Source organism: Centropristis striata, chromosome 14 (genome assembly GCF_030273125.1).
Source record: "Centropristis striata isolate RG_2023a ecotype Rhode Island chromosome 14, C.striata_1.0, whole genome shotgun sequence".
Lineage (NCBI taxonomy): Eukaryota > Metazoa > Chordata > Actinopteri > Perciformes > Serranidae > Centropristis > Centropristis striata.
This window is the reverse complement of record NC_081530.1, coordinates 19,279,261-19,295,644: the sequence shown is the minus strand read 5'-3', so window position 1 is coordinate 19,295,644 and position 16,384 is coordinate 19,279,261. Positions and strand designations below refer to the sequence as shown.

The 16,384-nt window shown below is 38.5% G+C and overlaps 1 protein-coding gene across 1 annotated transcript; it reads left to right on the top strand.

Annotated features, from left to right (window-relative positions):
• Positions 1 to 681: 681 nt before the first annotated feature.
• Positions 682 to 12,819, top strand: zc3h12ab (zinc finger CCCH-type containing 12Ab). The gene is made up of 6 exons (XM_059350220.1): positions 682 to 813; positions 1,998 to 2,516; positions 8,323 to 8,462; positions 9,700 to 9,934; positions 10,022 to 10,122; positions 11,079 to 12,819. Exons 2-6 carry the CDS (start codon positions 2,023 to 2,025, stop codon positions 11,993 to 11,995), a joined length of 1,887 nt encoding a protein of 628 aa, XP_059206203.1. The 5' UTR covers positions 682 to 813; positions 1,998 to 2,022; the 3' UTR covers positions 11,996 to 12,819.
• Positions 12,820 to 16,384: the final 3,565 nt, after the last annotated feature.

Below are 16,384 nucleotides of genomic sequence, written 5' to 3'. Positions count from 1 at the left end.
ACGTGATGCATTAAGCTACCCGGCAGTATATTAAGACATTAAAATGAGCTCCACCTGTATCAGTTGGCTTCAATAATAACTGTCAATGGAAGAAAATACTCACATATAATACACCTATAATAGAGATTTGCTTAATTTAATGTAGAAATACTGAAGTCTAATAATATATTTAGATTATATTAAACAATCTGTATAATAGTCATTTTTGATACTTAAAGTACATTTTGAAGCTGATACTTTTGTACTTTTACTTCAGTAAATTGTGAATGCAAGACTTTTACTTGTAGTGGAGTAATTTCACAGTGTGGTATTAGTACTTTTACCTAAGTAAAGGATCTTAATACTTCATTTCATTGATGCAGTAGTGAAGCCTGTCATTTTTTTTTTAACTTTACATTACTTTTTCATTTTGATGCTAATACTTTAACTCAAGTACTTTTACTAGCAACAGAGAAGCCTATTCCTACACTGTGGTCTGTTATCTTTTATTAAGGGCAAACAAGTAGAAGTAAAGTTACTTTTTCTATGACTTCTTTTACTTTGTATCTATGTTCTGCGCCTGTAATCGATAGCAGTGAACAGAGAGGGAGTCAGGTCGTGTTTTTACTGGTGCACCAGCAGCACATGTGACTCATCAGACCTCCACCTTGTCGCTGCTGCGCAACACAAGGAAAAACCCAACTTCCTTGTTACCGGCTCGCAGTTTAGAAAAGAAGCGTCCCGTCGCCGCGTTTCATCATCAGCGATAAAACTCTTGACATGGACACATCAGCAGGAAAGACTATGTGAACAAGCTCGTCTGAGGTCTTCAAGGTAAGCTTATCTCTCGTCTCTGAAGTTTGAAGTTGAGGCGGAAACAAGTTGCGACTCTTTTTTAGGTTAAATTTGAACTAGTTTAGCTGTTGCCTTATGTTTACAACCACTAAAGCTCAAGTTAAGTTTCACAGTTAGTTAGTTTATTTAGATAGTTAGAGCATGACTAAATGTGTGTTTATTTCCTCTCTCCGTTCTCCCTTTATATCACAAACTCAGATGGGATGATAAGAAGCATAGCCTACTTACAGATCTATTAATCAATATTTTCTGGTTTCAGCCTTTCAATAAGAGGTTTTACTGCTTCTTCTTTTTTTTTTTTTTAAGTTTAAACATTTTTAGTGTATTGATTTTCCTGGAATTTCGAGTGCTAAATAGGCAAAAAGTGGGAAACTGGTAGATATTTTTTAATCGTTTTCTGAAAATTTATAGACAACAATGATTCAATTAATCTAAAAATAGTATGCAAATCAATAATGAAAATCATCTTTAGGTGCAGCCATAGAAGTAATTAACAATGAGCTGTAAGACAAAATAAAGTGTTTAATATAGAAAAATGAAAATAAAGTTGTACTATGTATTAAAAAAAAAACAAATAGAAAAGGTTTAAATTCTCTCAATCTTTGTTTAGAAAATCTTTTTTTTAAAGGCCCGTTAAAGTTTGGCATATTCCGAGGGATTTGTTTTATCTGACCAACTTTTTAAAAAAACCCGGAGATACTCAGATTACTCTCATATAAGTCAAGAAAGCAGCACATTCTCACATTTATGAGGCCGAAATCAGAGAATATTTGGTAAAGAAATTTTTAAAATATGAAATTGATTAAGTTCTGGCAGATACATTTTTAGTATTATAGACTGCTGACAAGTGGTGAAAGAAGTATTCAGATATTTTTAGTAAAAGTAACCATACTACAGTAAATACTCTCTTACAAGTACAAGTCCTGTATGCAAAATTCGCAAAAGTAAAAGTGCTTGTTCTGCAGAATTACCCATTTCAGAATAATATATATTTTATTGGTTTATAATTACTGGTGCATTAATGTGTGCATGACTTTAATGTTGTAGTGTGTAAAGGTGGAGCTAATTGTATATTTTTTAGAAGTATAAAGTAGCATGAAATGGAAACAGTTTTCAGGTACTTATTTCACTTTCCTCAGTACCTTATGTGCTTTTCCACACAGGTGTTAGTGAGTTGCAGGTGAAGAAATGAACACTGAAGTTGCTCTCTTAACATCAGGACACCCGTGGAGTAAAATCCCTGACACCACCCGTCTGAACTTCTCTGACTCTGACACTTCTGCATGGAGCTTCCCTTCTCTCCTCTCGGCCCCAGAATCCTCCCGTCCCTCCTGTGAGCGAATGTTTCCCGGTGAACCCGACCCCTCCTCCGGCCCCCAGCACCTGGAGGCCCCACTGAACTTCTTCCTGAAGCTGGGGTACTCCACCGCTCAGGTTCAGGCCGTTCTGCACAAGTTTGGCAATATGGACACAGATAAACTCCTGGGGAAGCTGGTGAAGATGGGGGCCAACCCGGGGCCAGTGCAGGTGCCGGTGACTAGGGTGTCGGTGCTGGTGCCCAGAGGGGAGCCCCCTGCTGTGGGCCCCACCATGCAGCTGCCTGTGACTGTGTCAGCTCACAGCAGAGAGGATGAAGACGCTCTGAGGCCTGTTGTCATAGACGGGAGCAACGTGGCCATGAGGTGAGAGAAAAAAGACTAAAATCCACTAATTATTATTCTCCAGTGGGACAAATTCACAGTATGGCTGCAACATGATAACTGTTTCAGAAAATATCACAGTTTCACAGTAACACGTTACATTATTATTAATAGTAGTAGTAGTTGTAGTGGGAGAGCTGCAACTAAACAGTTGTTGAACTAAACAAATGATAATAATTATAATAATAATAATACATTGCATTAATATAGAGCTTTTCTAAACACTCAAAGACCGTGGGACAGGGAATGGGACAGGGAATAATAAATTAATAATAAAAGTTAGTCAGCAGAAAAATATTTGCTAATTATTTTGATAATCAATTGTTTGTTTAAGTAACTATACATGCAAAAATGTCAGAAAATGCTGTTTTCAGCTTCTGAATATATGCTTTCCTCTGTTTTACATCACATTAAACTGAATATATTTAGGTTTTAGATGAGAAAACAAGACATTTAAGACGTGACATTTTATAAACCAAGTGGTTCATCAATTAATCTAGAAAATAATCTGCAGATTAATTAATGAGGAAAATAATTGTACGTGGAAGCCCTAATTATCCATTACAATCACCCTTGAAGGAATGGAAGGAAAGGTTTTTGTTGTTGTTGTTGTTGTTGTTGTTGTTTGAAACCATTTTTTTTATAAAAGTTAAGTCTCCCCTTTGGAAAATAAATAAAATATTTTTTCAATACTGTTGATAAGTAAATTTACAGGGTGTGATAACCAATACTTTTCATACCACTGCAACTATAATTTAGAGTTGGAACGTAGAGTCAATTAATTAAACAATTGCACATAAATGTTACCAACAATGAAAATAATGATTAGTTGCAGCCCTTGTATAATTGTAAACTCAATATCTCTAATCTCAGCTCAGAGCTCAGGCTTTAGGAAATTGTAGTTTATAACATATTTTAAAAGATAATCTGTGGTATTTTTCAGAATATTATCAGAATATAGGTTTTATAGACCTGCTCTAACTTGTCTCCACACAGGCTGTTTGAGGACAGGTAGAGATGAATAAAGCCCTTTCGTCACTTTGTTTGATTAAGAAAAAGCTCTTAAGTTTGTGTTCTTATTGTGTTTTTAAAGTCATAGTTATTAACATAATCGGTCCCACAGTAGCTTCATAAATCAACTCTTTAATTTTTTTTGGCTCACACTGAGAGCAAAGTCCCATTAAAAGCGCTGATAATGACATCATCCGTGAAAAAAACATGAGACGGTTTCATTGACATTAACTTTCACCTCAATTCACCCGATGATTCATTCGGTTTGTGTTTGTGGAGATCAACTCTGAGCGGCTGTGTGGCTGAGAGGCAACAAAGGGAGCTTCCAAACACTGACTCACATCGATCTGATAGACTTTATTGTGATTTTAAATGGTGCATGAAGAAAAATGCTCTTCTTCTTTTCTCTTCTTCTCTTCTTTTCTTCTTTAACATATAGCACTCCTGTAGCGATTACAGTTGACATTTAAAGTTATGTACTTACTTGATTCCTGTGGTCTAAGTCTAGTACCCTCAGGTTGAATGCACTTATTGTAAGTCGCTTTGGACAAAAGCGTCTGCTAAATGACATGTAATGTAATGTAATCTAGTGCAGTGGGAGGTTTTATATGATTAAGAAGTTAGAAACTTAGATAGATGTTTAACTGAAGCTTAAGTTAGACATTAAATCTGTTAGAATATTTACAACATGTTTATTTGCAATATCTCCTATTATAACAACAACTACTGCCAATAATAATTAAGTGCAACCAGTGGCGGAGTGTAAATTAGTACATTTACTCAAGTACTGTGCTTAAGTACAATTTTGAGGTACTTGTACTTTACTTGGGTATTTCCATTTTATGTAGCTTTATACTTCTACTTCATGACATTTTAGAGGCAAATATTGTACTTTTACTCCCTTACATTTAGCCATCAGCTTTAGTTACTTTTCAAGATTTATCATGAAAAACATGATCAATTTAAAGTAATTATACTTTTTAAAAAACTAAACCATATAATAAAATAAACAATAAAATAGTTCAAATGAGCCCTATCTTTCTATTGGAGTAATTTCACAATATGTTATTAGTACTTTTACAGGCATCTGAATACTTCTTCCACCACTGAGTACAACTGATTAACGTTTACAGCTAAAGTTTAGCTTTAAACTAAATGCTAACGTAAGCCATCAAACATGTAAGCCTGTATTATCCATCAAACATGTTACAAAAAGAGAAACCTTAAGTTTTGTCTCACTGCAACAACATTTACTGATGCTGCTGTCTTTTCTTTTCTAACATTAGCTGTGCTCTCAGCTCACTTTTATAGCTCGCTTTTTAAAATGATTCTGTACTTTTAATCCGATCAAACAAAAAGAAATGTTCTCCCCTTGTCCTGGAGTGGTCCTAAATCAACACTAGAGTATCGATGGTCCCTGCAAACCCCACCCTGAAAGCTCCTGTGCTTTCAGAAATAACTACCAGGGCCTTTTGGGGTCAAATGGCCCCAGAACTTGTTTGGGACCCTGGAATCTGAGGTTGAAACACAATGTGTTCCACAGAACGTCTTCTGTGAAAAGTTCCTGTAGACAAAAAGGGGCTTTCGAATTATTTTTTTTGCACGTGCACTCCCAAGACTTTTGGCCAACGGGCCTTCGCCCGCTGGTCGGCCCGTTCAATAATTTGCCGGTGGTGATGGGAGTATTTGGTCATAAACCAACGTAAACTTTGACCATTGATATCAGGTGATACCAAGGTTATTAAAGTTCATCCTGAGAGGGCGTGAATGTCTGTACTAAATTTCATTGCGATCCACCCAACAGCTGTCACTCAAAACCACAAATGTGGGGCGTAGAATGCATACCATTAAGGCTTAGTCCTTGGGGCTGCAGCAGTTCAAGTTCCAGCTCTGAGCCCTTTCCTGCAAGTCTTCACCTCTCTCTCCCCCATTTACACTACTTGAAAGAAGTGGGAGGTGACGGTATTGGCGTGTAACAGAGCAGCAGCAGTACGTGCACCATAAGCGACAGCAGCAGCGAGTGATATCAAAACAGTAATGGTGGCAGAACTGCACGTCGTGCTGTTTCTCGCTGTAGAGATTCTACAGACCCTGAAAATTGTTTTTTTGCTGAACATGACATGATTACTGTCAGACTCAAGCGAGAGGCGTGTTTCTGATAATACATTCCGATTCCTTTGTTATTACCAAAGTTGCACAAATAACGTACGTCATGTATTTTCCGTCTTCCGTCACATTGATCCAGTTTCGCCAATTTAACAACTCTGTTACTATCTTCAAAGGCAGTACAGACCCAGTTTCACTAGGTCCCCCCATAGTGCCTCTGGGGCGTTCACACTGAAGGCGAAATATCACAGAGGAGTAAAAATCACGGCTTAAAACGAAAAGTCTGAAAGGGGTTTCTGTCTTCCATCAAATACAGATAAAGACCTGTAAATTGGCCAACTAATGTAAACCTCATGTTGCCATGAGAACAGCTGATAACAAAAAATTAAAATAAGCACTTGACTTGACAGATGACAAATTTTGTGACAAGCTGTGACACCGTACGTGCTCGCTGCTGACTCTGAATTTGCATAGCGCACCACCTGAGGGACTGCTCAACATCAATAACTGTCAATACACCCATTTTGAGAACTTAATTACAGCTTCAGCCATCATTTATCTTTTTTACGTGGTTGGCAGTTAAGGGCAGCCATGTCCACACTGTTGCTTCTCTCCCTCTCTTTAAAAAATCTGATTTTCCTCTGTGTCTTAGAGTTCAAAAGACAAGCAGGAACTGTTGTTATTTATTTCACTTTTCACCACCACTAATACATCTCCAGTAATTTAGGAAACTCTGCCTCGGGCTAGACACAACCTTTCCCTCATTCACCTTCTCATACCAAAACACGCACACACACACACACTGGTTACACACTGTATTTCTTGCTGTCTCAGAGAATACACACCCCTTTGTTTCCCGTTTGGGCACGCCCGTTCAGGCATGATGTCGACAGACTGCGAATATGCAAATCAGAGTGTATATGAGTGCCTTTTTGTTTCCTTAAAGACCAGCAATACTTATAGAGAAAAAAACCTTTATGTCAACAGGAACAGGCCCGACAGCATTTCACACCCCGACTCTCGTATTAGCATTACTACGTCTATCGCTTGTCTTCGCTTTAACTTTGACATGTTCAAAAACTCCCCTTAGGGGTTTGAACTTTTTTTTTTTCTCCAGATTTTTAAAAAAATGTTGCGCTTTTATTGTGAAGTACTGTACATTGTGACCTATTTAAGCCTCAAAAAGGAGTCTGACAGAGGAAGGCCACTCTACAAAAGCCACTTGTTTACCTGTTTCTCTTCTGGGGAATTTCTGCATGTTTTCTGGCAACATGGTTTTCTGGGAAGTCTTTGTTCACAGCCAAGAAAGTGATCCACTGTGGCTTAACCGCAAGTAATTATTGAGCTTAGAGGAGCAGACATGAGAGTGGTATCAAGTGTCAAACTACTTCTTTTTAAGGAGTTCTTTATCTATTCAATGTTGTGAACCGTTCACTGTCCTAAACATGTCCTCAATGTTTTGAAAAAGAACTACTTGGTTATGTTTGGGCAACAAAATGACTAAGAAAGTCAGAAGAAAGATCAGTGTTTGGGTTTTAAAAACGACTTTGTATGTACCCGATGCAGCTTTGTAGGTGGCGTAAAAGGCGACACAGAAGGCGACATATGGAAGTTAATTTACAGAGTAACAAAAAAATTAATTTTTGCTTTTTACAGAGTCAATGTTTGGGTTTTGTTCGATCCTGCTACCAATCCTCTGCCCACCCTAAATGGCCTTTGTCAGTCTTTATACTGTGTTGCCTCATTTCCTGCTCTCGCCCTTTACAAGAAGCATCACTATGGGTCGTAATAAGCTGGGCCTCTTGGTTCACATATATGAGATAGAAAAGAATGAAAATTGAGAATTTTGAGAATTTATCATGTGGGAAATTGTGCTGGAGTTGCAGAAAAAGTAAGGAAAAAGAGCAAACATGAAATATAAAATAGCAAAAATAAAAGAAGGTGATTTAAAATGCATTTAGTTTATTTCAGCAGTGGGATGCAAAATGTTGCTTTTCTTCAGTTTCTTCTTTTCAGCATCAGCTTGTTAAGATTTTAGCATTATGATAAATTCACTGGTTTGAACTGATCAGTTGGTATTTGAACTGTTGATGGTAAATTAATCTTTTTTTTTTTTAAAGAAAAGATTACAGAAATTCTCATTTTCAACCATTTTAAATATGAATATTTTCTGCAAATGTGAATATTTTCTGCAATTTGATGTTGGGGGTTTGAGAGCTTGGAATAGACATTTTCCTCACAGTTTCTTGACATGTAATACAGGCCGAAAAAGTTAACCAGTAATGGATATAGTTAAAGGGCTCATTTGCAAAAACAGATAGGTTTAATGCATTTTCCTAAATCATGTTTTTTGTGTGTGCACGCTGGGGAAAATCAGTGAAACCTGTGTTGGTTCATTCATTTTAAGAATGACTTTTATCTGATTTTACAAAGGAACCCTTCAGTTGTTCTGTGCAGCTTTCAGCAGGTAAAACATCCACAAGTAAATCATCAAGCTGAACCAGTCTGAGACCAATAAGCTCTAACAAGATCCTTTAGATCAACACAACAAAAACTGTGACAAGATTTATTGATAAGCGTAGTGAGCATTATAAAAGACACTCCTTTAGTTGTTAACATGAGAAGATTTCCTCTTTTTTCATATCTGGTTTCTACTTATCTATTCATTCAGCCACGGGAACAAGGAAGTCTTCTCCTGTCTGGGAATCGAGCTGGCTGTGAAATTCTTCAAGGACCGAGGTCACACAGAAATCACCGTGTTTGTTCCCATGTGGAGGAAGGAGCAGCCCCGGCCTGATGTCCCCATCACAGGTAACACAACGTGAATTCCCACTTGTTGTTAATGTTTTCTACTTCCTTCTTGGCCTGACACAACACGGCCCTCATTGTTAACTTAAAGGCAGGGTTGTTCTGAGGTCTGGTGCTCTTTTTGTAGTTAGAAAAGCAGGTAGTATCTCCTAAAAGTGTCACTTTTCAAGCAAGAATGACAAAAATCCTCTCAAATTTGAGATTTTGCTGTTTTTTTAATAACTATTTTATATTGCAGTTAACTGAATATATTTGTGTTTTAGGCTGTGTGGCACATGTAAATGTCTAGTTTTATCAGACAATTTGTGTTTAAAGGCCATTTTACACAATAATTTCATATTTTATAGAAATAAAATAAGCCTGAGTGCACTAAAGTTACTGATATTTTATAAATTTAAAGGGTAATGTAGAAACCAATAAGAATAAGCAATAATGCAAATATTTGTTAGTTGAAAGTTATAAACTGCTCCAGTAAAAGAGCAGGAGATGATCTTTGCACAGATGCAACAGAGTCAGCTGGGAAATACCCAATGAAGCTTTTTTTTCCAGAATGCTGGTAAATGAGGTTTATCTGTAATCTATGTAGCTCAAACTCAAAAGATAAAGACGCAGGGTTTTTCCAAAAACATATCATTTCAACCGTCAGCTTCTGGTTAACCTAGACCTTACTGACGGCACGCTTCTTGTTTGCTTTAAGAACAGATTGCTCTTGCTGATAAATTGTTTTCTTGCAGGAAGTAGTTTTAGAGCTCTTGTGTTAATATTTAACCAGGTCAGATCTCTCTGCTGGGAAAGAACCTAAATTAAAATGCAACACTGGAGATAGTGTATGACGTGGAATGATTTACTTAAAGTGGCGTTAATCAATGTTTTTATTATCAGCGACAGATGTGTAAATCACACACCGTTTACGTGATCACACACAAACACAGTCTTTATGTGTCTGAAAATGAATGCGTTGGTTGTAAATTAGTGACCTAGCCATTTTCCATGGTTTTCTTGATAATGATTTTGGTTATTATCAAGAAAACAATGGAAAATGGCTAGATATCAGCTCATAAATTAAACTCTTATGAGCTATTTTTGTTGTTATCATTATATTTGTCCAAACAAATGACTGTATATTGCAGTGAGTAAAATGTAAATAGACGCTTGGGGCTCAGAGCGTTATAAGGATGCTGCCTCACAAGTGGACATAAAATCAGTTATTTCAGGTTTAACTATGACTTTATGTTTCCAGATCAGCACATTCTGGGAGACCTGGAGAGGAGGCACATCCTGGTGTTCACGCCGTCCAAACGTGTCTCAGGCAAACGTGTTGTCTGTAACGACGACCGCTTCATCGTCAGGCACGGCTACGAGTCCGACGGCATCATCGTGTCCAACGACATGTACCGCGACCTTCAGGCGGAGAAGCCGGAGTGGAAGCGCTTCATCGAGGAGAGGCTGCTCATGTACTCCTTCGTCAATAACAAGTGAGTTCTGTCATCTAGATACAGAAAACTTCCTCGCTGCTTTCATCCTGGAATGCTTTTCGACTAATGTTTGAATTTTAACTTCAGGTTTATGCCTCCTGATGATCCTCTGGGCCGCCACGGACCGACCCTGGAGAACTTCCTGCGGAAGTTTCCAAAGATTCCCAAAAAACAGATATGCCCTTATGGTGAGAAAACTAAAAGACATAACTGTAGATTTCAGTGGTGGAAAAAGGTATTCAGATCCCTTACTTAACTAAAAGTACGAATACCACACTGTGGAATTGCTCCACTACAAGTAAAAGTCCTGCATTCAAAAAAAGTAAAAAAGTACCAGCATCAAAATGTACTTGAAGTATCGAAAGTAAAAGTGCTCATTATGCAGAATGGACCCACTCAGATTGTTTTATACAGTCATGGAAAAAATTATTAGATCACCCTTGTTTTCTTCAATATCTTGTCCATTTGAATGCCTGGTACAACTAAAGGTACATTTGTTTGGACAAATATAATGATAACAACAAAAATAGCTCACAAGAGTTTAATTAAAGAGCTGATATCTAGCCATTTTTTCTTTATAATGATTTTGGTTATTATCAAGTAAACCATGTTAAATGGCTAGATATCAGCTCTTAAATTAAACTCTTTTTGTTGTTATCATTATATTTGTCCAAACAAATGTACCTTTAGTTGTACCAGGCATTCAAATGGACAAGATATTGAAGAAACAATGGTCTAATCTTTTTTTCCCTGACTGTATGTTCTAAATATATTATTGGATTTTTATAATTGATGCTTTTATAGAAGCAGCATTATAGTGTTATGAAATTATTTTAAAACATTTTTATTTAAAAATGTCTAATCACTTTAAATTGATCATGTTTTTCATGTTTAATCTCGACCTGAAAAGTAACTAAAACTGGCAGCTAAACGTAGTGGAGTAAAAAGTACAATATTTGCCTCGAAATGTAGTGGAGTAGAAGTATAAAGTTACATGAAATGGAAATACTCAAGTAAAGTACAAGTACCACAAAACAAGTACAGTACTTGAGTAAATGTACCTGCTCAAAACTGTGTGTTCATCAGAGCTTTGTTTTAAAATGATCAGCACTGGTTAAATATTGTTTCCTACTTCATCTTCCAGGGAAAAAATGCACTTACGGGATCAAATGTAAATTCCACCATCCTGAGAGACCCAAACAGTCCAACTGCTCCCTCGCAGACGATCTGCGGGCGATCGTCAAGCACTCGTCTGCTCAGAAACCGTCCTCGGCTCGCTCCAGCCCCGTGCCCGGACAGAGCCTCTCACTGGAGGACATGGCCAAGAAACTGACTCTGGGACACGAGAGTGGCTCCTCAAAGAAAGACCACAAACACGAACAGGTGATGGTGAGCCACCGCCCCAGCAAGAGAGCCACCGCTAGAAAGGACAAGCACTCGTCTTCTGACCACGGCTCGGTGCGGCACAGCAGCTCTCAGGAGCAGCTGGACTCCGGTTTGGGCTCCATAGACAGTCAGCCGATCGAGGCTCCGTGGAGCGTGTGCGATCACCAGTACGGGGCGACGTACGGGAGCGCTCCGCCCAGCCACAGCTTGAGACCGCAGTACTGCGATCCGTGCAGCTGCTGCTCCTCACACGGCCCGTCCTCTCAGGAAACCACGCCAGCTTTCCAGCACCACAACCAGCACTACAGCGTCCCGTACCAGCATCCGTACCCCGGCTACGACGCCTACCCAGGCAGCCTGCATGTGTGCAGCCATCCGGCTGATTTCCAGCACACCAGAGTCTATGGGCACCAGCAGCAGCAGTACTGGTCCGACCCATGCGGGGCTCATCCTCCGGCGCTCCACAGCCTGTCGGGGGAACGCTCGCACTGGAAGCCTCCTCAGGCCCCGAGTCAGAGCAGGAAGGAGAGAGAGGTGGTCCGGAAGAATCTCCTCGCGATCTTCAACGCCAACTTGGTGGACACGGCCATGAACATGTTCCCTCTGGTGATGGATCCACAGGTCCTGGTTGCTGAGATCCTGAAGCTGCAGGGTCAGAACAGGATGCAGAGATAAAGTCCTAACCCACGACTTTCAGTGGAAAGAGATAAACATGAGTTTGTGTATTTATGTATTGTGGTATCCACCTTGCTGTAAACTATATGTGAAATACGTTTTCAGGAGTTTTCGGAACAAACGGTTTTGCCGAAAACGCCTCGTTACCTTGTAAGCTGCCTCAGTGAACCGGATAAAATCCGAGGCAGTATGCAGTTGATACAAATTGTATCTTTATTTATAAATGTAAAAGGAAAAAAGTGGCTTTTAATGCCACTAAATGTGATTTTCCCTGTTTTTGTTAAGGTAAAAGATTTTTTGGGTACACTCCAATGCATTCCAATGCAAATGTTGCTGCCATAAAAGCTACTTTTAATGTGCCTTTAATGTCTTTTTGTGTCATATTGTCACCCTGTACATTTACAATTTCACAGCCAGTTATTGCAGTGGTTTTGGTTAAAATTTTCTCGAATCAACCGTTCAGTAAAACAGTCATGATGAAAATATGATGTTGTTGTTATGTTGCACAATAAAGGCAATACGTACCATAAATAATAAATAATCTCACAGAAATTGGGATTTCAAACTTAAAAATGGGGTTATAATGCAAGTTTTGTTTATTTAAAGTGTTTTTAGCATTTGCTTTTATGTCAAAATTGACCCACTAGAGCATGAGAGCTTTCGGGGACAGTGTGACAGAAACAGGTTTAATTTATAGTAACATTTATAGTATTTACTTCAGGGCAGATTCAGCGATGATTGATTGAGAGATACGTGGATTGTTTTTGCTTTTATGTTGAGCAACTCTTGTCAACAAACGTCACTGTAAGGTATTTCAAATAAACATTTGGAATAACATGTCATGGTGATTAATGATTCAACATTTTGTGTTTGTGTGTGTGAGCTTAAAGTCGAGTCTTGTCTGCACAAGTAAATACCGTTTCTCACACCCACCACTGTCAATTACACTTCACGCCAGCTGCTTGTTTCATGTCAAGTGTTGCAACTGACGATCACTTCCAATTTAATTAATTTAAGTCATGTTTAAAAGTGTTTAAAATGCCAGAAGCCCAGGTACACCTCTTCAAATTGCGTGGTTGACGTGCAGTCCAAAAACTCACTTTTTAATTTTATTTACAAAGATATTAAACACAGCAAAGCCATTATTCGACTCATCGTTGCAGCTCTGTTTTAAAAAAAAAAAAAAATTAAACCTCATAACAGTATATTAAGTAGTTAAAATGAGCCCTACCATAGAGAGGGCATTCTCTAGATTCATATGGCACGGCAAGAGGCCCAGACAAAAAATGAAAACATTTCAGTTACCTTCAGACAGAGGAGGCCTGGGCCTACCAAATATAATTCTTTAGAACTAGGCATGCCACGCTCGCTTTCTATGGGAATGGTTACATGCTCATCTTGACTCCAAGCCCTATCTAGATTCATGGTCCTCTTTGCCAGTCTCGCTATGGAGGTTTGTCATGTGTGATAAGAAAAAGATACACAGGGATACCAAGAATAATTCAACTACATACAACACGATTAGAGTGTGGCAGGAAATCTGTAAATATCTAGGCAGAGGGAGGTGTACTTAATTCCTGACCCCTCTTATGAGGAACCAGGATTTCCCCCCAGGCCTCCATCCCAATATCTTTGACATATGGCATGGCAATGGGGCACGTGTGATTGGAGACTTATATGACAATAGGATATTAATGTCTTTCCAATAGCTGCAGTCCAAATTCAGTATCCCTAAAGAACACCATTATGGATTCCTCCAGGTCAGGCACTTTATTGGATCCAAGACCTTACCCCCTCTTGATACAGTCATGTACAGTGATGCTGAGAGGTTCCTTATTTCCCGAAAAGGTTTCACCCGTTTTATCTCTTCCTTCTATGCACAGCTATACTCCCTTAGTACAGATGATATAACAAACATTACACAGAAGCATGAGAAAGATCTTGACACAGAGTATATTGAGGATGACTGGCAGGAGGGAATTGAAGTATTTAAATCCACTTTCACATGTAATAGATTGAGAGTGACACAGAATAAAATACTACACCGTCTACACCTTACCCCATACATACTTAACAAGATGGACCGTCAGGTTTCAACTATGTGTATTAAGTGTCATAGAGGGGTTGGAACATATTACCACTACCTCTGGCAATGTAAATTGATAAAAAGATTTTGGGGTACAATCTCGCAGGAAATGAGTGGCATTTTCCAAGCAAAGGTGGGGAGGGACTCTGGCCTTTTCATCCTCGGCCTCACATCTAAGGAGGTGACTTTAACCCGTTTGAAGTTCAAACTATGCGACAAATTGCTACTACTGGCCAGAAAATGTAATTTAATTAATTGGATCAATGACAAACCACCTACTGTCACCTTATGGTAAAGGGAAATATTCCAAGCCCTCCCCCATGAAAGACTTAGTGCAGTTGTGAAGGATAATGAGAGGTCCTTTAATGAAATGTGGGCTCCTCTCCTTAACTATCTACCTGATGAATTGTCTCAGCTCATCATGAGGGGACTGTCTTCCTTACAATGGTCACGCCCACCTGTGATAAATCCACAAGTGTCTTCTTTTGCAGTGTGGCACTTACATACTACCATATTTTATTGTTTCATGCTTGCTTGATGTGTCACTGCTTACTTTGTAGGATGTTGGTGTGGCTGTGACTACATTAATGGGTGATGTGTGTGTATGCAGAGCAATATCGGGAGGGGCTTCTGTCTGTGTTGTGAGGGTGGAGGGCGGGCAGTCAATTGGAAGTCAATTTACCTGTTGAAACTAGATGGATGGCATTTTTTTTTTTTTTTTTTTTTTAATCTAACTCTGTTACTGTACATGATGGCAAATGTATGTTCTTGTGTTCTGTTCTCTAGAAATTTGTTTTTAAAAAAAGAGCCTATACCTTTACAAAATGAAAACGTTGATGCTGATACTTTTGTACTTCAGTAAGGTTTGAATGCAGGACGTTTACTTGTAGTGGAGTAATTTTACAGAGTGGTATTAGTACTTTTAACTTAAGTAAGGGATCTGAATACTCCTTCCACCACTGTTTCTACCATCTGACTGGCAGACGTGCAACCTCAATTCCAACAAAGTTGGGACGCTGTGGATAAACCTAATAAAAGCAGAATGCAAGGATTTGCAAATACTTTGTGACCAACATTCAAAATGATCTAATGCTCATTCTGGGAAGCTTCTTGTTTTTGTTCAGATATATTCACTCAGTTTTACATAGCATCCTAACTTTTTAACCTTTAACTTTTTTTACTGTCACAATTTACAGGTTTATACTTTGTGCAAGAGAAATACATTCGAGTTTATTACTTTTTGTAGGAATAATTACTGTATGAACCATTCCTGAGCCCAGCCTGGATTATGTAGCCTAATGCAGTTGGTTTTATCCTATCTATTGCGTTGTTGTGTGTAACTTCATTGTCAGGTAAAGGTTTTACATAGTAATAAGTTAAGTTAAAAATGCTTTTCAGCTAGCACATAAGATGAGGACAGTTTTATGGTTTGGTCTGCTTGTGAATTTTTCATATGTTTCAAAAGAGGACTTCATTAGAACAAAGTCAAGTGTAAATACGTCACATTTGCATGTAAGCACATTGAGTAAATGTTGAGTGAAGGAGCCTTTATGCAAAACAGGTTTGTTGTCCTTGCAAAGCACTGATGTATGTTATGTAAAACATCTCTCCTCTGCAGCTCAAACAAAAAGTCAAAAGGTCGTCAGCGGTGCAGGTAAAACCAAGTGGAATGCTGCACTGTCAAAACTTGTTTCTCCAACACAAAACCACAAAATGGCTTTTTTAGAACGTTACCAGAAACCAAAATAGCACACGTTGTTGCAGTTAAGGTCAAATGTTTGCAGGAGGATCAGACACCGATCAGCTTTATCAGGCTCAGGTGGCATAAAAATAAATCTTCCATGAACTCATCCACAATTAAGACAATGTGTTTGCAAAAGGCAGGTTGTTAATATAATGAAGTGTTAGCTTTATATATTGATTCTCATCGAGCACGTTTAGTTATAGAGCACTCAACAAACACAACAAAGGAGGAAATGCTGGAAAAAAGTACAGTGACATACATGAGTCAGTCACGGAAACAGTTTTCCAACGTGCTCTAACTGTACTTTCCCTGCTTACGCTGCAATCTGATATTGACTAAATACAAGCAAACACACTTGTATGCACATTACAGGCACACACACACACACACACACACACACACACACACACACAAGCGAGGATGTGGAACAAGGAAATGTTCTAATTTCAGCACAATGTAGATAATGTGAGATTAAAAATAAAAGTTTGCTCATCAGTGTGTAATTTTGGCCACTGAAGCAACAAGAACTTACTCAGGAGAGAAATATATTGTTAATAAT